The sequence below is a fragment of the Athene cunicularia genome (assembly GCF_003259725.1).
Source record: "Athene cunicularia isolate RWA chromosome 1 unlocalized genomic scaffold, athCun1 chr1_part2, whole genome shotgun sequence".
Taxonomy (NCBI): domain Eukaryota; kingdom Metazoa; phylum Chordata; class Aves; order Strigiformes; family Strigidae; genus Athene; species Athene cunicularia.
Genome location: NW_020799092.1, coordinates 14,597,830 through 14,625,308, shown reverse-complemented (window position 1 = coordinate 14,625,308; position 27,479 = coordinate 14,597,830). Strand labels below are relative to the sequence as shown.

The 27,479-nt window shown below is 37.0% G+C and overlaps 1 protein-coding gene across 6 annotated transcripts in view; it reads right to left on the bottom strand.

The window, feature by feature from the left end:
- Positions 1-8,319: 8,319 nt before the first annotated feature.
- Positions 8,320-27,479, bottom strand: part of FGD4 (FYVE, RhoGEF and PH domain containing 4) — a 105,126-nt gene continuing 85,966 nt past the window's right edge. For all 6 annotated transcript variants that reach the window (XM_026867849.1, XM_026867847.1, XM_026867848.1 and 3 more), the window contains exons 8-18: positions 26,664-26,802; positions 25,673-25,731; positions 24,901-25,047; positions 23,301-23,473; positions 20,477-20,507; positions 20,208-20,303; positions 19,679-19,804; positions 16,002-16,142; positions 14,227-14,367; positions 13,845-14,022; positions 8,320-11,056 (exon numbers count right to left, since the gene is read on the bottom strand). In XM_026867849.1, the coding sequence (XP_026723650.1) occupies positions 10,896-11,056; positions 13,845-14,022; positions 14,227-14,367; positions 16,002-16,142; positions 19,679-19,804; positions 20,208-20,303; positions 20,477-20,507; positions 23,301-23,473; positions 24,901-25,047; positions 25,673-25,731; positions 26,664-26,802 (1,392 nt within the window). In that variant the 3' untranslated portion in view covers positions 8,320-10,895. The remainder of the gene's footprint in view (positions 11,057-13,844; positions 14,023-14,226; positions 14,368-16,001; positions 16,143-19,678; positions 19,805-20,207; positions 20,304-20,476; positions 20,508-23,300; positions 23,474-24,900; positions 25,048-25,672; positions 25,732-26,663; positions 26,803-27,479) is intronic.

The following is a 27,479-nucleotide window of genomic DNA, read 5'->3' as shown; positions in this document are numbered from 1 at the left end:
CCCCCTGTGGGGGCCCTTGGCCCGGGCGCTGCGGCCGGGGCGGTTGAAGACGGGCGGCATCGTCGCTGTGGCCTTGTATTACGAGCCGTTCCCTGGTTTTATTCTGTCGTCTGGTACGAGGAAGCCGATCCCCGCCGGTGATCACCAGTAGCCACGCAGCCCGCGAGTTGGGGTGCCACAGGCAGCTCGTGTGGGGGAGGCAGGCCTCGTCGTCGGCCGGAGCGGCTGCCGGGGGTAGTTTTCAGCAAGCAGCATGGAGTAGCTATGGTTGTTGGAGGCACTATGTTCTGAAAACCCTTAAAAAGCTGGAATCAACCAAACGTGTGTCCCCACTGCCCTCACCGCTGCTTCACCAGGTGTGGCGGCACTGCTGCCTGAATTACATAAAGCAAAGGTGCTGCATGGCAAGTTGCTAGACCTTGTCAGCAGCATCTGGTGTCACAAAGCCAACAGAGGAGGAAAATAAAACTGCTGAGGGTGGGGCAAAAGAATTATGGAGACCTCTTCAGGGAGGAGAAAAGAACCAGAGAAAATCTGGTTCTACAAACTGCAGTGAACAGAATATTCGCTCCTTTCTGTTCACATATTGAGAATCACAATGGTCATATTTAAACCAGGTATGTTTATTCTGTTTGCTTTTTGGCTATTTTTGTTTTCACTGCAAATCTCTCAGCCAGTCTCTGCATCTGAAATTTTCTAACTTGGATGTGTAACAGTAGGTTTGATTGAGGTGTCTGGCAGGGCTTTGGAAGTGGGAAACTGTGAGATCTAATAGCTGCATTATACTGAAAGATAGAATGAAACCAGAGGATGACTTGTAGTGCAAGATCACAACAAATAAACTTTCTGATCTTTAAACGTCTTGCCCTTGAATGCATTTTCTCAAAGCACTGTGTTGAATTCTGACTTTGTCTTTTCTTATAAGTCAACTGAATAAAAATGCTTCTGAAAGTTTCAAGTTTTGGATGGCATTAGAATTTATATTCTTATTTTATTCAAATTAGTCTTTTCCAGTCTTTATGTCTAGAAAGCCTCAAATGAAAGAGCCTGCAAAGGAAGTATGTTCTTATCTGTGTATCTTTACAACAAAATTTCTCATTCTTACCTAGGACTGCTTGTCAGAGGATTAATATTTTGTGATAAAAGCATAAGGAAGGTTAAACAAATTGAAATAGTCAAAAATTAGTGTATTCAGCCTAGAGAGAAACAGTTAATATGTGTAAAATTTTTTGAAGAAGGTCCTGAATGACCTGTTGGTGAGGGGTTCTTGTCATGGCCATACAGGCATGCTTGTCCATTGGCTCCCAGTGTGCTGCAGCCAATTGCTCTCAGAGATCATTTACACCAAGATGCCATTTGGTGTCTGCCCCTCCAGCTTCCAGGACAATAACAAATGTTCCCCACATTGTGCACCTGACACAGCAAACACTCTTTCTAATGGGTTTTAAGTTCCCTGCCTAGCATGGAGCCTTGTCTCCTCTCCTTCCTTCAGTCCTTGGAAAGAAGAGAAAAAAACCTGTTTCATATTTTAATTTAGACCAGAAGTGGGACGTCTTGGAAAGAATGTAGAACTGGAAAAGGATCAGGGACAGTAAAGATGATGAAAGTTGTGGAAAAACTTCAATATCAAGACCAAGTAAGCTAGGAGTCTTCACTCCACAAAAGAAATGGCAGGGGGTAGGGATTATCAGAGGTCTGTGTAATCTTTAGCAACCTGGAGCAGGTGGAAAAGCATCAGTTCTGTTTACTGTCCCTTCCAATGCAAGTATTTTGGAGCCATGAAACTAGGAGCCAGGTCAGAACAAAACAAAGACACTAGCCCCTTAGGGGTGGGTTGATGACCTGTTCAGCTCCTTGCCAAAGGATGTTGTAGACAATAAAAGTTTAAATAGATTCCGATGGTGTTTGGACAAGTTTAAGGAAATGTATTGCATGTTGTGATGGTTTGACTTTGTCTAAATGCCAGGTATCCACCAAGTCGCTCTATCACTTCCCCCCCTTTTCCCCTTGTTTTCTCAACAGGGCAAAGAGGGGAAAGAAAATAAGATAAACCAAACCTTGTGGGTAAAACAAAAGCAGTTTTAATATAAGCAAAATGAAACAAAGGTTCTCACGTGGAAGCAAAAGAAAACAGATTTATTCTCTACTTCCCATGAAGAGGTAATGTTGGGCCTTCTCAGGAAGCAGGGCTCCGATACGCATAGTGGTTGCCTCACAGGACCAAGGGTGACCCCCCCTTCCTCCTTTCTCCCAGCTTTATACTGAGCAGACGTCATATGGTCTGGAATATCCCTTTGGTCAGTTCGGGTCACCTGTCCTGGTTGTGTCCCCTCACAAGATTTTGCCCACCCTGTCCCACTGATGGAAGTGTCGGAAAAAGCCTTGGTGCTGTGTAAGCCCTGCTCAATAGCAGCCACAACACCAGGGTGCTATCAACACCCTAACAGCTCCCAGCATAAACCACAGCACCGTGAGGGCTGCAATAGGGGAAAACCAATTCCAGCTCAGCCAGACCCAGTACACACGTAAATACATAGCTATGTAGGAATCAAATCTAGCTCTGGATGTTTCTGAGCTGACAACGGTTGGAAGTTGGGAGAGTATCATGCAGAAGCACTGCATGTGCTTGCCCTGTAGTCTGTCCCAGTATGGTTATTCTTAGAATTTTATCAGTATAATATTTCAAGAAGCACACAGAGTTGCTGAACTGAGTTGAGATAACCTAGCCTGCCCAGCAGAAATATCGAAAGGCCTATAATGGGCTGGTTACTCAAATGGAGAAGCACAGCACAGATAGAGGAAGTGAATTGATGAAGGAAAGCAAGAAGAAAGTACTAAAGAAGATGTAAGAACAAGAAACATGAGAATGCAAAGTTTAACACATTGTGCAGTGAGAGCTGGAAATACCTCTGCTTTGAAGTGGGATATCCTGAACCAACTTGCCTCAGCCCAGTTGAGGACTGTGCCACAGCAATAAACATTTTAACAAGTGATAGTCACCTGTAGCTTTAACTCTAACTTTCCATGGCCAACTTGTACTGAGGAAGAAACTCAATGATCTGATAAAAGACAGTAGTAGTCAGACTGGTTATTTACTAAAAGTTAATTGACATGAGGAAACAGGAACTGTCACACTGAATCTGACCTGATATCAATCTGCTTCAGACTCTCATCTCTAAAACTGTCCAGCATCAGCTCTCTGGGGAAAATATAAAACTGCAGTAATAAGATCTTCTGATTCCAAAACGGTGTATCACAGAATTTTGATATTGCTGTAAGATCTGAAGTAGACAGTTCAATATTTCTTCTGGTTTGTGTTACTGGAAACTAAATTGCTTTATTTACTATATAATAGGGTTTTTGTCCCATCACGCTAAATTCTTGGCTCCAGTGACATCCTGTGACAGTAAATTTCATGATCTAATTATGCATTGTGCAAAAAATCAATTTGATGTCAGTTTTAAATTTGTCATCTTCTAATTTCATTATAAGCCTCCTTGGTTTTATGTTTGAAGTGAGGAGAACAAAATTTCCAGTCTTTCTTCTCCATGATATGAATTTATTTATAGTTTTGCATCATCATTTGCTTCCATTTTTGATCAGGCAGCTAGAGTCTGTCTATATTAACATACTGACAGTAGTGGACAAGTCATTTGCCATTTAATTAATGTTAGACAAAGAGACCACAAACTAGCACTCCGTAAAGCATATTTCCTTGCCATCGTATTTGTCTAGAGAAATAAATCATTCGTAAATATATCAAGTATGTAACACGGCATTTCCTCTGCATACAGTGATACTACTTTGTACTGCACAAATGCTATTAGCAAAATACTTCTGTTAACTATTCCTTGGTAATGTCACCTTTTGGAACGATGCAATACAGCAATTATATGGGCCTGGCAGAGCCCCATTTTTATGTGAAGCCAAATTGAATTGTGTTTTTGTTTTCTCTAAAGTAACCTTATCACAGAATGCTTTCTCATAGCACTTAATACTAGCCATCAGTACAGCAAACACCGTTAGAAGATGAAATAAATAAATTATTAAAATCCCTTGACATAATGACCCTTCGTTTGGATGTTCTACACAGATTTCCCGAGCTGATGGATTCTAAACCTTGCTCTTTTTTTCCAGAAGAAACAAATCTGAGGTTTTAAATCCATAGTCCAGGGATTCTGCTGACTTGGCAAAGCGAGCTCTCCTGCATGCTTCAGGTGGCTGTAAGAAGGTCACAGTGCTGATAGGAATCCCCATGTTAGCTGTTCTGAGACCCAGTCTCTGACAAAAGAAAGTAATCCTGGGGCAGGGATACAATTTTGCTGGACAATCTGAGAGTTCCTTATATTCTCTCACTATATGCACGGTGAAGTTATTTATCAAAATTTATTGAACATCTGGGGTGTCATACAGCTTCTCATAAAACATGCTTGCAGAACTGAAAGCAGATTTCAAGTTAAGGAAAAGTCAGGGTGCAGAGGGTGAGAGCCACAGGGCAAACACAGCAAAGTTCATTAGTCATTAACAAAGCTGGAGCACTCAGGTGTTCGTAAGGCATCAGCATTTCTGACAAGGCCAACAGAGCTAAAAGCTTTGGCTTGAGATTAAAATAGCCTATGTATCGTTCTGAACTGCTGTACCTCCCTGCCACAACTGGAGTGGTCAGGCTTCTTGGAATAACAAACACAATAGTTGCTTCAGTAAACGATTTTTACCCCTCCAGTAGCTTGCAGTCCAGTTTTAAGGTGAAGACTTTTTACTTTAAAGGACCAAGATTTTGGGAATAAAGGCAATAACCTCTTGTTTGCTATCAAGAAAGTAACTTTTTACTGGAAAACAAAATGCACATTTAGTTAGCATTCACCTGAGGCAATGTAACTAGAAAGGTAAAGGAAAAAACCTTACTCCCACCAAACCTTACCCCAACCAGAACTTACTGGTATTCGGGAGGAACTGAGCTTATATCTTCTATGTTTGGACCTAGTATTTTAAATAAGGCTATCTCCTGTGGTATTTTTAAGGTAAAATAGTATGTCAAGAGGGGCGTTTTTTATTTTCGCTATACATGATTGCTTGTGCATGCTGCTTTTTATATTATGACTGGCACAACTTTAAGTTTAAATTGGAAATATAACAATTGAGCATATGTGATTTACAGCATCACAGCCTGCATATAAAACTAGTGGATACTTCAGGTGTATCCATCAAGCTTTTTAGTGGAGGTCAGGGTTGCAATTCTGGAGTGGATGCTTGATGTCTTGCCCACTGTGTTTGCTTAGCATCGCAGAGTTGCCTTGGAGCACATGGATGCAAGCCTGTTCACATGAAACAAGCTGCAAGATACACTCCAGCCACTGAAGAGCATTTAGTTAATAGGACCAGCTTAGTGCTAACCTGAAATCCAGTTCCAAAATACAACATAGGCAAGGTAGGTCTTTTGTAAATGCTGTATCCTAAAGCCTTAAGCTAAAAGATTTGGATTCCCTTTTGCAAGCCAAGTATGCAAGTAAGTTCTGAAAATAGGCAGTATGTTCTGCAAGTAAGGCAGAGCAGGCAAAGTTTTACATAGCTAGGCAATAGGTCTAAACAAAATTGGGTTGAAATCTTATTTTCTTCTATCGCAGTCTTCATTTAATTTCACACTGTGGGAAGGCTCCTCTATTCAGTAGCAGAGTCCAAAATCCATTTCCCTGAATCAGGAACTCTCACCTAGAGTTTGGAAAATGAGTTGGTCATACTATGTTAAAATATGTTCAAAAGAGCATGAGTATCCAGCTTTACTTTAGAACACAAGCTCACAAATTCAGAGATCCAAGTTCAGCGTCCAGCAGACCCAAGAGAGAATTCATTTCCACGTGTCCCCCATGCAAGAGTCCTGCAACTACCTGGCTCCAAGGCAGGAGTAGGAAGGGGCAGAAGAGTACATGAGGCTACAAGAGGCCAAAGAGAGAGGGTAATCCTGGATTCTGCTCCCAAGACAATTTCTGTTTCTTGAACCATGGACTATTTTAATGTTACAAATGCATAAACCAAATCTAGGAACCTCTGGAATTTTCAGGTTAAGTAGGCTGATACTCAGTAAAACTAATGTGAAGAAGTTTGGGGATCTAGAAATTCATCTGGAGCCCACCAAGTCTTACCCTAGATTCTTACATAAGGCTCTATTCCTTAAAGAGATGCTTCTGAGAGCAGATATTGCTTTCATTTAGCAAGCAAAAATGTATTGAGATTGGGTGGTTGGAATTCTTAATCAATTCTCTTGTTAAGATCCTGATGGTTGGAGGCTATGTGAGTTCTGACTAGTGATAAGGGTTTTTTTTTTAAAAAAGGAAGAAAAAAACAACTACAGAGAGTATAGCTAACAAATGGAAAATTTACCTGAGTATGTGATAGATTTTTCCTAAGACTTTAAATCTTTCAGTGAGGGAAAGTAATTTGAAAAATATGCTGTAACACAAAGAAGTGTAACAGTTTGAAATAGAGGGCAAGGTAGCACAACCTGCTCATGACACCAAAGCATTATGTTTTTGAGACAGAAACAGAAGCTAGTGAGACAGACATGGGTAAGACCTCAAGCAAATAAACTCAGCTGAGTGCATCCTGATTTACCACAAGTCAGGTCTGATGAGGCTCAGTACTGTCATAGCTGCCTAGTGCACAGGGCCAAGGAGACAGAGGGTGAACAGCTCTAAGACAAAATGGTCATAATTATAATGTCCACTTGTTCATTAGAGACACCACAGGGCCCTCCACAGCAATTTCTTTAAAGCAAACAAGCTCAAAGTATTGTGCTTACCAAAGGTAGGAGTGCCAATTCTCTCATGGCAGGAAGCTCATACAATGCCAAGAACAATTCTGTGGTGATGGGGCAGTATTAGTCAGGCTCCTAGGGAGAGCTAGAGGAGATGATGCCTACTACTTACTTACCAACCCTGTACTTGATGGGCTCCTGGACAATTTGCTGCCAAGTAGAAATAGCAGTGCTTATTAAACCTGCTATTATAAAGGAATTAAGTAGGAGCTGTGATTATGGATTTCCTGTAGTTTGAGTTTTATAATTGTGTTTTCTTATTAAAGTGTATTTTTGGATAAATTCTGTTAATTTTGTCTCTGTGTAGAAGGCATTGCATTGTGTTTAATGAGGAAAACAATGGCTTTGGAACAGTGTTAATCACAGGGAAAAAATAATCAGAAAAATTACTGGAAAAAATTATGTAAATGGAGGGGAAGCATTACTTTCTGTGGTTCATCAGTACTTGTTTAAAATACTAACCTGTTTACTGTGTTTCCAAAGAGAAGAAAAAGTAGAAGCTAGACAAAATTCTTGTACAATTCTTGTTCCACACAGGAACTAACAGTTTTTTCTGCAAATTGTGCCAACCTGCACAATAATAGGAAGGATAAATGAGATACAAAACAGGTTAATTGTGCACAGATGATGGAAATTGGAGGCAACTACAAATGGTTTTCAAAGGATACTTAGAAAAGGAGTAGCTGCAGTTTAAGTGGTACTTCCATAAACTGAATGTGTGCTTAGCTAGCAAATTAATTTAGAGAATCAAAGTTGCCTATGCTTGGGATCATGATCCAGCTAATTACATGATCATTTTTGCTTCACAGTACCACTTTACTTCAGTGCATAGAGATTATCCTGAGCAGCTGCTTAATGTTTTTTTCCACGGGGGTGGCAATGCAGAAGCCCATTATGTACTCTCACAACATCCTGGTCACACGAGAAAACATTATTATTCCCATTACAGAAATCTGGATCTAAACTGTGAAGGACTGATGGCTGAGACCGTATCTTTTATCTTCCCAATCTAAGATCTCATAGCATTACATACAGCTCTCGATATATTCAGAATATGTCTTTGACTGACTTAGCAGTACTTCTGAGTAGCCAGCACTTCAGCAAATTAGATACCAGAGAGGTCCTTGGAGTCACACACACAACTGGAAACACAATTTAAAGATTACATCAGCAAAGCAAACAGTAGGTCGATGAATAGTCAAACCAGCAAAACTTATTTAATGATGCTTTTATTTTACAGGATACAAATTTCTTTTCATTTAAGTACTCAACAGGAATTAAAGTGCTTAATTTTTACAATTCTCCACCCACCTTATGACCAAATATACATATATTACAGAAAATATATACAGTATCTGAAAATTTTTTACATTCGTATATTTCCTGACCATAAAAATGACCACTTACATTTGCACAACTTACAAGGGCATTTATATTTCACCTTTTTAGTATTCTTCACTTTATTCCAAAATCAGGACAAATGTATACCTCTTCCAAATATTAGGGTTTTTTTTTTAAAAAAAAGTGGTTTTGCAATTTAAACGAGAAATGTTTCCATAATGAAGGGGAAATAACATATATAGCCTATAATTCTGATGTCAAACATTACAGCTGATCCAGCTCCCACTAACATGAATGTATTAATCCACATTGAGGGCAGCTGCAGAATAGAAAACATGCTAACAAAAAAAACAATACTTCTATTGCAAACTTCCCTATATGAAACAAATTTGGCTTCTTGCTTAAAAATACTAGGTCACATACATACAAAAATGCTTTGACATAGTTCCCCCTTTTCTGAATGTTTTCACCATAAATAGTTAATGAATCTACAATGATGAACTATAAACTGAAGTAGGTTGGTGTTATACAGTGGCTGAAAATATGTTTTATTCAAAAGAAATGTGCTTGAAGATTTTAGTAGAGAAAAATCCACATTCTACATTCAGCTTGTGCTAGTAAAAAGAAGGGGTGATAGCAAAATGCAATAGTTGAGTCTGGGAAGAAATTTAATCCTGAGGTTTTAAAGGAAGCAGATTGAATGCCTTACTGAATTTAGTGTGTTCATTGTTTCTTTTTTTTTTTAATTAGGCTGAAATAGTAAACATGCCACAAAAGTTGATCTACTTCTGTCAATTTTTTCTTCTGAAGAGCATACTCACAGTCAATGTACATTATATCTTCATTGCAGCACAGTGTAGTTTTTGATTGTAAAATACTGCTTGAAAACAGGTCATATGAAGAATAGTCTCAAATATATAAATACACATATATACATATACACACATGCATATGTGTGTGCATACACACACATATACAATCATTAACTTAATTTTATCTTCTGTTAAAGGAAAAGCTTTTAGGAAACAATCTGACTAACAGATTAAAACTCCTATCCAAGGAACATACTTCACTACAGTCCCATGGATCAGAACCAGCTAGGTCAATTCCTCATACCAACAGGGCCACAGATGGGAGAAAAAAACCCTAACTCCATATATTTCAAATAAAAGTACACCACAGACTAAGATTGATGCCCATTTCACCAGTGGACTTATCTTAAGGATAGTCAATTCTGCCATAAAATTATTTCTCTTCTCCTATCATGTATTTTTAGACCTATATTTCTAGCTGTTTACATTCAACCCTACATCAATTATCTCCAGCTGAAACCCATTTGAAGTTCAACTGAGCACTGTGATTCCAGATGAGACATAGTAAGTCATCAGCTCTCAAACTGGTGAAATCTTGATTTTCCACTAGTGGCTTTTATATACTGTAGAGCAGATTCTACATAAATTTAAATCACTGAAGGTATAACATCTCCAGCAGGTCTATGCTAGTTTACACCAGATAAAAATCTCTACAATAAATTTATGCAGAAAGCTCCTTTTTTATTGCTTAGAAATATTTCTACATGGAATGTTTATTTCTTTCTCAAAAGACTTGCCTTCAGTATAAGGAACCATTACCCTCTCGTTATTTTATTTAATCTCGTCTTGAAATGAAAAGCTAACCAGTTTTTAGACTAGCTATGTGGTGATGTAGGTTTAAAAAAACCCCAAACAAACAACAAAATCCAAAGAACCTGTCAAGTGTTTCCACATCTTTTCCACTTATTTTTATATATACATATATATTAGTTTTTTTCCTCCTGACTCCACTTGGAATTCTTTAGAGCGTACTTCTATAACTTCATCTAAAAATTACTCAGGTGGTAGCGTATTTATTCTACTTTTAGTCAGTGCCTTGGCTTCATCCATAATTTAAAAATATGAAGAATAAAAATCCTCTTTTCTATGAAAGGGATTTAAAATCTTTGAGGAGATTTATAAAGCACTTCAAGATGATTTTGCATAAAAAGGTGCCACTATATATTACATGCATTTAAAGTGGTTTAATATTCTACTCCAAACAGAAGAAAACATTGTATGTTCTCAATATCTATTTTGCACATAAAAATTAAATACATTTTGGAATAAACAAAACTACTCGGTGTAAAGGGATGTGTAAGTACTAGATGCTATAGATTTTACAGTAGCTCTTCAACCAAGCAGGAGGACCTGATAACAGAAAACAATTTTTAGAGGATCTGAAAGAATGGTGCAGACATGCAGATATCATGATACACTATTTTTCTATGATATGGGAAAAATATTAAGTTATTTTGAAAAAAATATATTAATATGTTCCAAACTTATTAATGATAAAATTAAGCCATTGTTCTGGTTGAACACTGATAAAACTGCACAAAATAACTTTTGATTTGCACAGAAGACTGATCACTTTTAAAGTGAGAAACAAGCATTTCTTGAACACAAGAATTGCAAAGCTTAAATAATTAGCAGAGCTATTCACATACATTCATGTATTATGAATGAATGCTCAGTTATAGTTTATTCTTCACACACAGAGCTTTACACTAATACATTTAATGCTTTTTTTAAAAAAAAAAAAAAAACAAAAAAAACCCAGTTGAAATGGGAACAGCCTATACCTTGTTAGGATGATGGTTTTAATTTGACTGCTTTGGTCACGATACTTAAGCCGCAGCAGTTACTACTTTGAATTTGTTCCTCTGTGGTCACAATTTACAATTTAAAGTTAGAAAAAGTTTTGGAAGCTGTAAGGTGGGCTTGGAGAAGCCCCTCTGTGGAGAATGGAGTAAAACAGTTAGGGTGGTTAAATCTAGAAGCAACTTCTCCATCTTCTGATCTCCTTTAATATTGGTGGTACATACTTTTCCTACAAAATACACACAGAAGCATACATTTGAGTGCCAAGACATTCTGACTCAGAAGAGAACAATTCTAACCAAGCAATTGATTATGAGAACATGAAATAGGTTTCATTAGGGTAATAAAATATCCTGCACTATATAAACTTTAATGGCTGAGAGCAAACATGAAGCTAGCATCCAAATAAATAACTCCCAATCCTAACTTAATTTCAAATTGTTTATGCCCAAATGCAGGGCTTTACCTGGGAGATGCTGAAATAATTCAAACAGAAGATACTCAATGCCACTATAACAATAAGGCAGCCCAGAAATTGCTGCTTCTAGTCATTTCCCTAAACATTTAGCTGGAATAGGTCTCTACTTGGCTCAGAATTTAGTTTGCAGGAGCTCAGAAAACAATGTACTACATGATTACAGTCATACCATTATATTATTTTCAGAATAGCTCAGTCCATCTTATCCAGGGACTCATTTAAAGTTACTTCTCCCCTTACACTGAACAACTTGAACATGGCAAACAATGTTTTTATACATTAGGATGTGGTAAGACAACCCTCCAGATCCCACAATTGCATTTAAGACTTTTAGAAGATACCTACTTTCAGGAGATAACCATGAAAGAAAGTTAGCTATGTAGAGTTTTTCTGGCTTACCTGAATGTTCCCCCATCCCTCACCAAGGTATAAACAAGACAATTACTAGCTAGGGAAACCCAGGTGAAGATTTGATGGTACTCACCAACATGAACCAAAAGGGGCCTGAGTTGCCCGTAAATAAATACAGCTAACAGTAGAAATAACTTAAAATCTCATAGAGAATTACATAAAACCTTGCACATCAGATAAAAGGAATACTAGAGTTACATGCAGAATAATCTGGACACATGGAGCACCCGAGGAATAATTCAGAACTGACATGCACAAAGTCAGCTGTAGAGTTAGTACTCTACAGTGCCATGTCCTGATAATTACCAACACTAGTTTAAAGCTTTTAAGTCTAAAGGCCATGATAGATTTTGGATTTGTGCAGGAAAGTGCAAAATCCAGCCCGCTAACATTAAGCTGCATGACATTCTTCTTACCAAAGAATGATAGCCACTGTGTACTTATGTATGCCTGACACTAAAAACAGAGGTTACTTCAACAACCCTCTGTTAAACGCTAAAAGCAACAATTAAATCTGTCCTGTTACTAACAAAATTGGACTTAAACCTGAGCTCTTCAGCTTGACGTTATTTAAAATATAGATTCTTATGACAAGTTGATTGTAGAAGTTACATATTTTCCTTCCTTTGAGAGGTCAGAAAATGAAAGATGGCAGTGATTTTAATTGTCAACTTGATAGTCAATCACTACCCCTGAAGTCATCATATTTTATCCAAAGATGTTACGGCAAAAATTTTAGGGAGGTCATTTGTCTCTGTGTATAAAAACCCTAATAGGAATGAAAGTTCATAGGGGACTTAATACTGTAAAGCCAACAAGTCCTTATTCCCACAAGCAGAATGCAAATAATGTCTGTTAATGCAACTTGAGGTTTGCAGGCTCAGACCTCATACTAGGTTCATATAAAGCAGGCTCCACTTTACAGCAATAATCCTTGAACATTGTTGTTAATAAGTATTAAAGTATCTAATCTTCTGCAAAAATTAAAAGATCTAAATTCAAAATGCTTTGTTCCAATAACCATAATAGCAAAAATACATGCTTCCGGAAGATTACCAGAATTTGTTGGTTTTCAAAACAACATACTGCATTTGAGCAATGAACTACTGCACTCATAAAAGATAACAGTGATAGGACACTGAAGAAAAGCAACTACTCTTTTAAACACAACTGGAACTTATTTGTCCATTGCATGCCACTATTTTTTTTAATGCATAAAAATACCATCATTAAATGTCAGCTATTAAAATCACTGAACAGTATTTGTTAATTTAGGACTGTGTTTAATTTCAAATGGAAAACATGCTTTTTAAATAAATTACTGAGTAATAGGAACCCAGTATCATGAAATCAAAGCAAGTCAAGTATTATACATTTTTAATACTGCACATATAGTTTTCTCATATTTTAGGTATTCATTTCTAAATTGAAAATCATTAGATTGTTTCTTTGATAAATTGAAACTTCAAAAGCCAATATACCTGTGAAAGCAATTTGCATTACTTTAATTAAAAAGAGACAAGTGAATACAACATATGTACAGACCTGTGGAATTCAATCTATAAACTACATACATTAAACCAAACTGTCCCTGCATATTTAACTACAGATCTATTTTGGCAATGTGGAGGTATATCTTTTATCCTGTTGCAAGTCCTAACATGTAAGTAGGAAGCTTCAATATTTGCATTCTTAATGAAAGTAGCAAATGTTAACCAAAGAGCAACTGGATTTTCAAAAAAATTTGCATCATGACAAACAAGTAGTACAGTAAAGTTAGTAAGTATTTTTAATAGCATTCACATTTTTTTTTAAAGTCTCTGAAATGGACCTGTACATTACTTTTATTGACAGAACATAAATATAAGAAAAAGATCCCTAAAAAGACTAGATTTTTTCCCAAACATAAAGTGCTAAGATGTGTATGGTAGTAAGAAGTTTCTTTTTTTTTTATTTATTTTTTTCTTGATTGAGTAAAGAGAAGTTAACACAAAGGTTAACTATAAATTCAATTGAAATCTTTTAAAAATGCCATGTGTTCTTGAGCTTCAGCATTCAGATGTTTTAGAAGATTCAGGCTGCTCTTCTAAATTCACTTGCAGTTCATTCTGACATTCTGGCGTCTCACCTTTGACAGCTAAATGGATAACTTTCAGCCATTTCTGTTTTAGTTCCTCACTGTCCGCAGCAAAGCTGTGCACAGACTTAGACTGGGTCAGTTTGAAGCTGTGTGGAAGGTCAGCACTTCTTGGAGTGTCATCTACTGTATAGCCCAGAAGTGGAATTGTAGCCAGAGCCTTAACATCCTAAAAAATGAAAAAGAAAAAAAAAAAAGAAAAAAAAAAAGTTCTTGATTAAGAACAGCCAACTAATCTGACCGTTACCTCTTGTTTACTATACAGGTTGGTGAAAACACTCAGATCTTTTCCTCCATTCCCAAGGTATTTGACTTCTCCTCAGATGTCAGTGACAGTAATTACTAACATCTTGTCCATTTTCTCTGTACGTACCTGTGGAGCACCATACATGTACAGCACAAGAGCTTCCTGTTTAGGTATAACACACCATGCTTTCTGCCAGGGCTTTGATTTTTCCATGTACTGAAGAAAGCTACATATGACACTATTTCCAGAGACTTCTGCAGATTCAATCTAGGAGATAGTATAAAGCATAATAAGGAGAATAAACTTTCCTTAAATAAAGACTAAGAAATTCATCATCATTCATATAAAATCTCAGATTTATGCTTGAGCAAATACCCAAGTAAAATCACAAAGGACTGGATTTATGTAATTATAAGGATTAGATTTATGTAATTATGTAACATTTAGATATATAATTACATGATATTTATATATGTAATATTTTATATGTAATTATGTAATATTTCAATATTACATACCTACAATCACAACATATACTCCCTTAACATATGTAATTGGTTCGTTCTTTCATCAATTGTTTTGGATTATACACTTCTAGATCACTCTAAACTTCATGTTGTCACCACAGCTAGCCTTTCTCTGTATCTTAGTATCTGCAACAATGTCTGATTTCTAAACCAACATCCTATTAGGCATTGAAGTGCTACTAACTATCTAATATAACAACTACTCTATTTTGGCAGTTGAAATATTACAACAGGATCAGATGTAAATGCATTTCTAAAAATAATAGAAGAACGCAAGCACTAATCCTAGAGAAAGGGTTAGGTGAATTGCTTAAAATCTGAAGAGAGAGTGACATGCTACTCGGGTTAAATAGTAATCCTGAGAAGATGAGAAAGCCCCAGTAGTGATGCTGTTTGGATGCTGCAACATGGTACCTATCAATCCACTGTCATGAGATCCAGCATACAGACAGACATTTCTAAGACACTCTATAGCTCCTTCAGCTACCTTAAAGCACGCCACAAACCAGCAGTCTTTTGACTATAAGGTAAGCTAGTGGAGTTCTGTGCTCCTTATTCTTTCTCATTTAAGAGGGTGTAGTCAAGCCAACATGGATTAAGAATGGTATATGGAACTATAATCTCTATTTTACTTTTGCTTTCTTTTTTCTGCTGGTATTTAGCTCAAGGGTCGACTTCTCTCCTGCATCCCAAGATAAATATACATCTTGACAAAGTTAGGATGATAATTCTCTAATGTATGTCAGGAATTTTAAAAGGGCTTGTATAGGGGGATTTAAGAAATGTGAAGGTTAATTGCGGTTCTAAAATGGCTATTTCTCCTCCCTAAAAGACACATGGTTCTTTATTGCCTGATTGAGACCTTGGATTTTTAGATATCAAAAACTGAGAGAAACTTGATGACTTAAAAGAACATTGTATACACTGATGAAAACAGTATCTTGCTACTCAGACTCTGAATAGCAAAATTATCCTCCGTTCCCCTCTCCTCCATCCCCAGTTCTTTTAGTTTGGGTTTGTTTTCAAGAACCATTGTAGTAGTAGTGGGTTTTGTTGCTACAACAGCTTAAGTGCAGAAGAAAACTGAAGATTTATAAGGAAAGGTAATGTTTTATTACATTAGCTGATATAACTGGAAAGAAGGAAACAAGCTCCAAGGTTATTAATTCCCTCTTTAAAAAAAAAAGTTATAAGAAACAAAATATTGTGAAAGGCGATTGGTGAAAAACAAAATCTATTGGATGGGATAAATTTGGTTCACATACTTCTTATTTCTCAGACAGAAAACAGCCCTGCAAGAATGCTACCATTTTCACTTACTGATGAGCCGAAACTGTTGCAGCTATGCACATTTAGTATTTCTAAATTACATACCTCCAAGATGCCTTTCTTCTTCTTTTCTTCACTGTCTCTACAACCAATTATAACATGATAGCAGTCCTTACAGACTTTGTTCAGTTTATTGCCATCATATTCAAGATGTGCCTTGTAATCAGAACATTTCCAGCAAACCACCTTAGAAACAAAAAAAATTTTAAGTATTTATAAAACTTTATGAAACCGAATTTAATTAAAAATTCATATTATTTTTATCTACTTAGCAATACATTTTTTAATCATACAGAACAAGAAATATAATGCCTTTACAACATGTCAACAATAACTTAATTGTAAATAACAATTCTGTGCCACTGCTTCTTAACTAGAAGTGGTTTTTATGTGGTAGAATTTCGTACTTTGCATAAAATCACATTAGGCTTTCAATTCTGTCTGTAGGTTAAAGTTAGCAACAGAATCAGAATGTAGCAACCATGCTGCAGGAAGAAAATCCTCCAGTTTAAGTGCCAACCTGAAAAGTTACATTTACCATTTTGTTTTCTACGTAATCTCAGAAATGTACAACTGAGATGCACTTTTAATGATAAAATTTAATAAAATCAGAAATGGCTGGTTTTGTAACCTGCTAATAAATATTAAATTTACAGTTTTAGAATCTGTTCATAAGTACACAGAATAAATAAGCTAGTATTACACTGATTTTTCTTTTCACTGTATATCTATATATAGAATAGATTGGTTTGGGTTAAAGGGACCTTAAAGATTATCTAGTTCCAACCCCCCTGCCATGGGCAGGGACACCTTCCACTACACCAGGCTGCTCAAAGCCCCGTCCAACTTGGCCTTGAACCCTTCCAGGGAGGGGACATAAACTGCTTCTCTAGGCTACCTGTGCCAGTGTCTCACCACTCTCACAGTAAAGAATTCCTTTCTTACATCTGATCTAAATCTACCCTCTCTCAGTTTAAAACATTACTCCTCCTCCTATCCCTACATGCCCTGATAAAGAGTCCCTCCTCATCTATCCTGTAGCCCCCATTAAGTACTTGGAGGCTGCTATAAGGTCTCCCTGGAGCCTTCTCTTCTTCAGGCTGAACACCCCCAACTCTCTCAGCCTGTCCTCACAGGGGAGGTGCTGCAGCCCCTGATCATCTTTGTGGCCTCCTCTGGACCCACTTGAGCAGGTCCATGTCCTTCATATGTTGGGAGCCCCAAAGCTGGACACAGTACTCCAGGTGGGGTCTCACAAGAGCAGAGTAGTGGGAAAGAATCACCTCCCTTAACCTGCTGGCCACGTTTCTCTTGATGCAGCCCAGGATGTGGTTTGCTTTCTGGGCTGCGAGCACACATTGCTGGCTCATAGTTGGTTTTCTTTTCACTGCTATCCCAAAGTCCTTCTCCGCAGGGCTGCTCTCAATCCACTCTTTGCCCAGCCTGTATTTGTGCCTGTGATTGCCCAGACCCATGTGTAGGACCTCGCACTTGGCCTTGTTGAACTTCATGAGGTTTGCATGGACCCACCATTCAAGCCTGTCCAGGTCCCTCTGGATGGCCTCCCTTCCCCCCAGTGTATTAAGTACACCCCACAGCTTGGTGCTGTCACCAAGCTTGCTGAGGGTGCACTCAATCTCACTGTCTATGTTGCCAACAAATAAATATTAAACAAAATAAACATAACTGAAATGCAAGAGAGATCCGAGTTCTTTCATTAGAAATGTTTTTCCACAGAAATGTTCTTCCAGGTGAAAAAGATTCTCTGCATTAAAAAATATGAGTGCGGTTATTTCAAGAAAGGCAGACAAATGGAGTTGAACCACTCAAACACCTGAACAAAATTTTATTGTGGACCAGCACTCTGCAGTACTAATCTAGATCGCTACCTTTAACTAGTCTCTCTAGAGCAGGGTTCTCAAGCTTTCCTCCACCATAGACCCCCTTTAAACACCTGTTGGGGCCGTGGACTACCAAGACTTAATTCAAGATGTAAAGCATTAGACCACATCAGATATTTATTTCAATTTTCTCATGAAGGATCTTCAAATTTGGAGGAAAGAGGAAATAAGTCAAATCTGTTAACAGACACTCTCCTATTATATCTTTATTGTAATGATTCCATACAAATTTAAAATAATAGCATCAGCGCTCTTCTTGCTCAAATGGCCCATTTTATGGCATTTTAACATGCTAATTCTGAATTTGATGCCAATTTTTACATCAAAATTTGATGAAAATTTTTTACAATTCTCCTCACCTCCCCCCGTGTTTGTCTGTGTTCAGTCACCATATATTTTTGTTTACAGGTCCAGGGCTACCACTTGGAGGAAGAGACCAGCCCCATTATGACCCTAAAGAGGACTGTTGGATTAAGGAAATGTCTTTAAGAGAAAAACCGCCTATTTGAAGTGGGTTCCACCAACCATACTAGCACCAGATATACTATCATGTCAGGGCAGATGAGGTGGGGGGCTTGAGAATGAGAGGGCATTGAAGGGAGGGGGCTGTGGGAAAAGGAGGTACAGTGCTTGCCACGGGCCAAACCAAATGTTTCTGGGCTGGATGGTCCCCACCCCTGTTTTAAGCCTTCACAGACCCCCTGTGATGACACTGTGGCCCCCTCAGGGGTCCACGGACCACAGGTTGAGAACCATTGCCCTAGAGAATACTAGTTAAGTCTTCCCAATTAGCCACTACTGAAAAGACACCATCACTGACCGAAATTAATTCCCATGAAAAAATATTTTTAAATTAAATTGCAAGATGATCTGCTAGAACTACTGTAGTAGGGAGTAGTTAGGATTCTAAACAAAAAGGGGGAATAAAAAGGAAGGGTACATTCTTAAGATTAACAGAGGAGTTTTAAGACAGAATGATCTGGAGAAAACCTCAGATAACAACTACATAATCACTAATTCAGAGATTCTGAAAAAGTCTCTAGTGTCCTGCAAAGCACAACAGTAGTGTTGTGAATGTGGTAAGCTTCATACCATATAAAAACATAAGAAAGAAATTATGCAAGCTAACATGCAAGACAAAAATTAAACCTGGGCTTGCACTACCACCTGCTGGAGAAAGGCAGAGCTGCTGGATGTCAAGAAAAAAAAGCACAGTATGTTTGCTCATATTTTATTAATTTCTGAAAAATCTCAAGTCACCACTATTTCATAGTCATTTTAAAGTGTCGTATGTTACCGCAGCACCATACGTAGAAAGCAGCAGTAATACTCTCTCCCTTTCCTAACCTTCTCTCCTTCCCTGATGCTTCATTCATGTTCACAGTTACACACTGAACCCAGCTGGGAACAGCTCCAAGTTAACCCATTGAAAACGTTTTAATTGCAGGTCTTCGTGGTCTTCTTGCGAAGAGGAGAGAGAAGGTAGCAGAATGGGAATAGGAGGCAGTCAGTGCTGCTAGGGATAACACTGGCTTATGCCAGTTTCAAGTGGTCTTGAAACTTGAGATCAGTGGAGGCCACTCAGGAGTAACAGTGTAGTATGTCCAGGGGCTTGGAACATTTTACACAAACATGCATCTTCCTCTGCTGTAAATTACTTCCAAATTTACCGTGACAACTAAAGCAGACAGAGGATCCCTTGTAGTATGCTATACACAGCTTCTGCTTTTGGCCACAGCAACATAACAAGCAACCACCAGGAGTAGGTGCTTAGACCAGTTCCTGCACCTGCTCACTATCTAGGTGAGGTTTGGCACTTACATGTCCACATGCTCGGCAGTGATGCCTTCTCCTTGTCAGTGCATTAAAGGGTTCCTTGCATTTCATGCACATGGTTACTTCATTGTCCCGTATCCACCTCGGTGCTCTCTTCCCAAGTTCAGCATTCTGAAGGGAGACGGGGTGAGGATGGGTGAATAAAAAGAGCCAGTCAACAAAGTTGTGCAGTACTTTAAATAGAGAAAATAATTATTCTCTTCCTCTAGAAAGGAAATGGCAAAATACAGCTCAAAATACATTTTGAAATCTATACAAGAAATAACAAAGAACACAGTTAAAAATAATTATGTATCACTGAAAGGGTACTCTGTTATGTATTTCAAGAAAAAAGAGGCTTTTTTATTAAGGTTTGGCATTATGAAGAAAAACAATTAACAACAAGCTGACTGCTTTGTAATTCCTCTGCTGTAAGAATGTTGAGCTTGAAAATAAAGTGTTTGGCAAACTTTTTCCAGTTATTGAAAAACAAAATGGGTACTAAGAAGGTTACAAAGGAATAACAGTAACTTACAGAAACCTCAACAGGCATGTCTTCATATTCTTTAGCAATAGCATTTCTGAAAGTTTCATTCCTCTGCTGAAAAGCTTCTATAGTATTCTGAAGTGCCTAAGGAAACAATGGATAAATTTCTCAAACATACTACATTCAAAACAGACTCTCTGCATTCTGACCTGTTACTAATTAGCAGAGGGAAACTACAGCCAGAAAATATGAGTATCACTTTTTCAATTGCTTCAGTGAAAAAGTGTTTAGAAAATAAAGAATGTAGATGAATTTACCTTTATCCATTCTTCCTTATCTTGTTCAGAACTAAAAGAAATATTTGACACATTAGTCCAAAACTAGTTCACGAAACATTATCTCACAATCAACAACTTATTGCAAAAGCCAAGCTTTTGAAGTAATTCTCAAGAATTTAAGCAATACTAATTGCTAACTGTGCAGCTTAAAATAAACCAAAACCACAAAACAAAACAGAAAACATAAGTAGAGTTCAGGCTTCACTCTGCAACCACTAAACAGTGAATTCAAGTTGAAAGTTAAATTGAAATGCATTTAAAAGTAATAATGCTATTTGCATTATTAGCCCCACCCCCCCTTTTTTGTTTTGTTTTTTTTTGATTGGTTTTTTTGGTTTTTGTTTTTGGGGGTTTTTTTGAGAACAGGATAGAGAGGAAAAGTGGACAATACAAAGTTTAGGTGTAGATGGTTTTGTCTTCTCTCATTTCATGCACTACTAAGTTCACATACTAACACACATTTCTCCTGTGTATCACTTAAATCTTCCTCCCTCCCCAACAAAAGTAATTTCCTGAATGCTTTTTTGTTGTGACTGTTGTTAAACTTGTCTACAGTGGCAAGAAGAGTATCCAGCTAAACAAAAGGTTAAATGTGTTTTAATACCAAACAGCAGAAATTTCCCTTTTATACATCAGAGCAGACACAGATGAATTAACAGTAAGTACAGATGAGATACACAGACAGGACAGAGATGACAGAGGAAGCTTATTCATCTCTGATCTTTGCTTTGTCTTTAATATATATTATCAGAATTCTTACATTTACATCTTTGGAAAAGCATCTTATATCACAAGTAATACTACTATTAGAAAGTACTAGCTAGTGTGAGCAGTGAAAACTTAAGTCAGAAAGGTAAGAACCGAAAGTGGCCCTCTCTTTGGAAATGATGGGGGGGGGGGGACACCAAGCTCCTATAGCTGTGCAGTATTGGCCACGCAAAATTTTATTTTTCTATGGATTGCTACAAAGGATGTGAAAGAGAACTTACAGTATCTCAATAAAAACAGCCCTCACATGTTGTTTTGCAGTATTATTACAACTTTTAAGCAAGTAGAGTCCTAAACAAGTGTTCCTCATCCCACCTACCATCTGCATACGAGGCAGAAAAAACATGTCTAAACAGCCAAAATAATTCTCCCTACCTGCTTACATTAAAAACCAAAAGATGGGCTATTAAATGTCATACTATATCAGCAACCTCTCAAAGAAATAATCTACCAGCTGTTTAAAACCAGTGATTGAAAATGTACTCAAACAATATTCTGAAAAATAAACAGAAGCCTACTCGTAAAGAAAACCCCATGGGTAAACTAAACATTACAACACTTAATGCAAGCTCATGATTTCAGGACTAATATTAAGGTACATGGTACCTTAATAATAATAATAATAATCAAGATTATTCTAATATAATTGAATAAGATCTTGTTTGGTGTTTATTCCTTCACAGTTTTGTACAAACTTAGTGCATTCTAAAAATGTTCATAAACCAAAAACATTATTCTTCTCACACTCAAAATAAACTAATGCAATAAACTTTTAATTAGATAATTCTTTAAAGTTGACAAAATAAACTTACTTTATTGCTTCATTTTTCTTCCAATTAAAAAGTACTTCACAAACAGTACAGCAAGATGCCATATTTCACCACTGAAATTAACGTATGGTATAACAACTTGCCAAATACTTAGAAAGCCATCATACAGCTATTTATAATAGATGCGATTGATAGCCAAAAACATGCTCCAAAAGTCTTGCAGAGATTTCTGGAAAGCTTTTTGCTGTCATTTTTCAAAGTATATTTTTAATTTCAAATTCAGTGATACTGTAGTAGATTTCTACATGCTGTTGTATTTCTGTATTCACCACTGTTACTCATTAGATATTACAAATTTTTTCCCATAAAGGAAAGTAGCTTGCAAGCTCATTTACTAGCAAGCTACGATTTGTCCCCAAATACATGGTGTCAACACAGAACCGTATCCACCATGGACATCCTCCCACTTATTTAATCCTTGCCTCTCTGCAATGAAATCCTGAGTGCTAAGAATAAGATCTTGAAGCAGGTCCAAAAGGAGAGGTAGAGCACCCTACTTTATTTGAAGTGGGACAGTCTAGACAGGGAAGATTTAGTCTAGGCAATGCAAAAAGTAGCAATGGGAAGGTAACCCAGCAAGAGGAGAATACAAGGACTAATAAGGAAAGCAGACAAGTGCCAGTTAGAAGACTGCAACTGGAGGAAAAGGACCAAAGAACTAAAAGGAAAACTTGCCTTTCAGGGTGAGGTTGATACTTGCGACCAGAGGAAAACATATAGACTGGAAACAGGCCTGAGAAATGCAGGAAAGCAGGTGCCCATCTACCACTGTAGAAAACTATGTTCTGTGGACAAAAACCCACCAGAGTGCAGAGTTCTGTTCAATGGACATGCCCTGAGGTGAACAGACTTATTCCTACCAAGGTGGCTCAGGTACCTGAGGCAGCAGCACTGCCCAGAGATTAACAAACTCAGTGTCCCAAAACGCTTAATATGGACAGATTGCCTTTGCACCAGTTAGGTATGCTGCTTTCAGTTTTCCAGCCAGCCCATTCACAGCTATCTTAGGTATTTCTGCAAAGTAAGGCAATGCATTATACACTCTAGATGCATCTTGTACTCCACAAGGCAGTATTTGGCATCCTAGACTATTTTCAAAACACTGATGTTAAGATGAAGCCCACTGCATCTTTCTCCAAATCTGTTAGTCCACTCGTGTGTGTAAATGTTTAATCCTCCAAAAACTAGATAAAGAGAATGCTTACCTGGCCTGCAACTCCAGTGTTCGCTCTTTTCCAGACACTTGAAAAGTGTGTGGATATTCTTCATTATGAGTTTCTATAATCTTCATGCCATCTATGCCAACTCTGGTTCGAACTGAGAACTTTGATCCTACCAGGCTGAATTTGGGGACGCAGTAGAGCAACATATTGTTAAACTGGGGAAAAAAAACAAATAAAACCAAAAAACAACACACAGCTTTGCATTAACAAAAACACAGATACAGCCACAGTTTCTACTGAAAACTGGACAATATCGCAAAGCTAGACCTGGTGGGTGAGAAAGCAGGTTCTTTCCTGCTTGGTTGATATACAAGACCACCAAAGCTGTAATGCCAGACAAATTCTTTTTCTTGTTAAGAATTAAGATTAAAGAATAGCTTCAGTGGCTAGAATAGTAATTGCTCTGTAAATGCAGCAGTCTTCATGACGTTTATTATCAACTATACTCAGACTGTGTATTTTATAGCACAGTAAAGCTTTTGTTAGAAAAAACATTCTTATGCCCCAGTTCTGAAAAACCTACTCTGAACTGCAGAACTCTTTTCTTCAGTGTATACATTTACTCCATACCAAACCCATTTGGCTTTGTATAAGTTGTGACTAATATTATTTGAGGATGTTATTTGTCTTTTCTCCAAGACAGAAGAACATTTCTTAAGAGTTTTTATTCACTGAAACCCTTAATATCACAGGAAAAATATAATAAATGAGACAAAGATATATTCCTTTATTAAAAATGAGAACTTTAAATAATGTTTAAATGTCTAAAGTCACAGCCTAGAAGCACAGTTATTAAATCAGATCTCGAATGTTTAATTTTCTCACATTTTCCTCAAAATTAATTATTAAGAAGAAAAACTCACTTCAGTTAAGTCCTTTTTCATATAAATGCTGTCTAGCCTATTGCCTAGTCTCTATCACATATACAGCACATTTAAACTTGTCAGTTCTCATATAAAGTGCACATAATTTTCGTCAGCTGTCCAGTCCCATCTGAGGTCTTACTATTCAATGATTTCTCCTTGTGTGAAGCACAGATAAGCAGGAGTTGTGCCTCAACAACCTGTTACTACTCTTTATTGACCAGAAGACATGCAATGCCAGAGGCCCATAGGCAAACATGTATTAGCAGGTTTTAATGCATGGGAAGCAATGAAGTACATCAAAGGTTTTCCAAGGGAGTTGTAAGGGAGCATGGCTGTAGTTTGTAAGTTTGCAGGACACAGGCACCTGACAGAAGGATGACCTGCCACCGTAACAAGCTCCCACAAGACCATAAGACTTACTGGAATCTCAATACACAATCTATCAGGACTAAAATCTTAAGCTTTTACATTTCAGTTTCATGAGAATATCAAAGTTCTCATGCTCTAGGACCTAATCAAGAACCACTTATTTAAAAGATAGTTGCTGGGCACTTATTCCATTTATTTAAAACCATGTATTCCATTCTAAACGGTGATTTCAAGCTTTTCTGTAAGCAGTATATGGTTTACTAACACTCTAATATCATTAGTGGAAAGGCACTGACATCAACTAGAATAGGATTTCCCTCTCTACAAACACAGGCCACCGTACTTACTAGGAAAAGATACCGTTCTTGAGCAGATGTATTGCGAGCAGCGAGTTTGAGGATCTGTCCTTCTTTTATCAGTTCATTTGAAGGGTTCACAATGTCTTCCTCTTCTCCCAGCATCTCATATATTTCTAACAATTTCTTTAGATTTTCCTTTGCAGTGAAAATATAGTTACAAAACTTATTTAATTAAAAGCACAGATCTTTAAGCATGTTTAAATGAAGGTATGGGAGCTTGCATTCAGTCCAGAGACTGTTCACATTGAAAAACATATATACCTGGTATATACAGTCAGCCATGCAGACTGGTTAACTTAGTTGATACGGTAACAAGTACTTTTAGAAATGTTATCTCCTTGGTAATTTTAAAAATGCAGTTATATAGACAGCCTGTGTTACTTCTTTTCCAAAATATCTCACATACTTAATGAAATACTGATTATGCCAGCCCAATAAGGTAGAGAAACAGTAACTACTCTTTACAAACATTATCTTTCCACTGACAGAAACAAGGTTGAATACCCAGCGTAGTATCAGCTATTTGAGCCAGCAGAGGAACCCAGTTTGTGCCATTTTCCTCTTAAGAGAATTAGGTGCAGTGCTAGATTTTGTCTATCATTCCCAGAAGTTGTATAAATACATTAAGTAGGAGCAATCACGTGACCCAGGAAACCCATTTTTGCCATTTTAGGGAAGATTTTCAATTCACAATCCTAGCTTCACCAAATACTCAAATATATCATATTAAAAAGTGAACTGGAAGATGAGGAAAATTTACCATTTTTCTTATTGCGCTATTCGAGTGACTTGCTGCAGTGGATATAATTTCCAAGGATTCTAAATAGAAGAAAGAGAGAAGTAAAACCAAAAAGCTGAATGTTTACATATTTATATGTCACATAGGAGAAAAAAAAAAGGACCATTCTATAAAATTGTTTGTAATTTTTATGTAAATTACACACTATAATAAACTTCTTAAAATATAAATAAAAAGTAACCAAGGTAAAGTAGAAAGCATAAGAAAGTCAGCTACCAAATAGAAATTATAACCTGGAAAGATCAAAAGAGAATTATTGCAGATTCCTTTAGAGATTCAGCACTTAGAACCACATTTTTTGTGGACAGTCATGGCTCTCTCCCCTCTTTTCTCTGAGTAGTCCAGAATGTCAATCTAAATTTTTAATTGAAAGAGCTCATATTACAAATATTTACAGTAATGGTACTAACAAGTATTTTTTAAAAGTTATTTGGCAGGTAATTTTGAATAATCCTTGGAAATATCTTGAACTGTTCTTGTGTAAATACAGAGAGGAATAAATTTTAAAATGGGCTGTTCTTTTTCCCCACAGGAGCTTAAACATACAATAATGAGTCTAATGCCACTTTTTTACAAATAAGAGACATACATTCCAAATGTGCACAAAGCAAACCAAAATGCCAACAAAACAAACAAAACCCAAAGAAAAACCACCACAACGCCTCATCATCTGCAAATCAAATAAATAAAAACCTGTGTGTTATTCTAAAACAAAAGCAAAACTTATGTGCTCTAGGAGAACACTAAAGGCTTTATAGTTTATATATTCACTTCATCCACTATTCAGACAGATTTTTTTCAAAGAAACCTACATATCCAGTTAAGAAATTCTATGTTTCTTCTCAGAGGGACTTTGCTTCTTCATTTTATTTTTCCTGAAAAGATCCTTAATTTAAAATATCCTCTTACTATTATCTTAATACAGCTCTTTTAATGGCTAGAAGATATTTACTTTCAGCATCTTTCCAGTCTAGAGAATCCTGAGGCAATTTCCTTAGGTAGTCCTTTAGAAGCATCTCGTAGCGTGGAATGCGTTGTACTGGTTCTAGCATGTGATGTTGCAATGTCAAATTTCCACACACTTTTTCCTTCTAAAAAATTGTAAACATATTTCAATGTAGTAGGTAAAAATGTTAAGATGTAGTAAAATAAAAGTTACGACTGATAAAACATAAATGTATTTTGAAACATGCATGATAGATCTTTTGAAAGAAAACAGAAATACTTTACCAAACCAAATAATTAGGAATTCTTTTGTAAAGATAATTGTAAAAAGTTTTCTAAGTGACCAGTAGAATTCACAAATAAAAGTGCTACCAAAAACCCCTGCCGAACTTCAGTGTATTTTAACTTAGTTTTGTAATAACTCAAAGGAATTACAACTGAATAAGAACAGTTCATGTCTGTGTATTAGAATACAATTCTTAAAACATACCCTTATAGCCCATTTACCTATCTGAGAAGGGAGTGCTTTCTTTGAGTTTCATTCATAACATAACCTTCCTCAGAAGTGTTTTAAGATGCCTATTCATTCCCATAATCTTAGATACAATTAAAAGATTACATTAAAATACACATAGTTGTCTTCCCTGTCTTAAAATCACAAGACCTTATAGAGTAGTAAAGTTTAAGCAGAAATACCTGATCCTATTTCTAGCTGCTCAGTCTGCAGTAGGAAGACACGTACCTGCCAATTCACAGGGAAGCCTACAGGGAGCACTAGGGGGTATAAAACACACCTTTGACAGGAATGGTGCATTGCCTCACA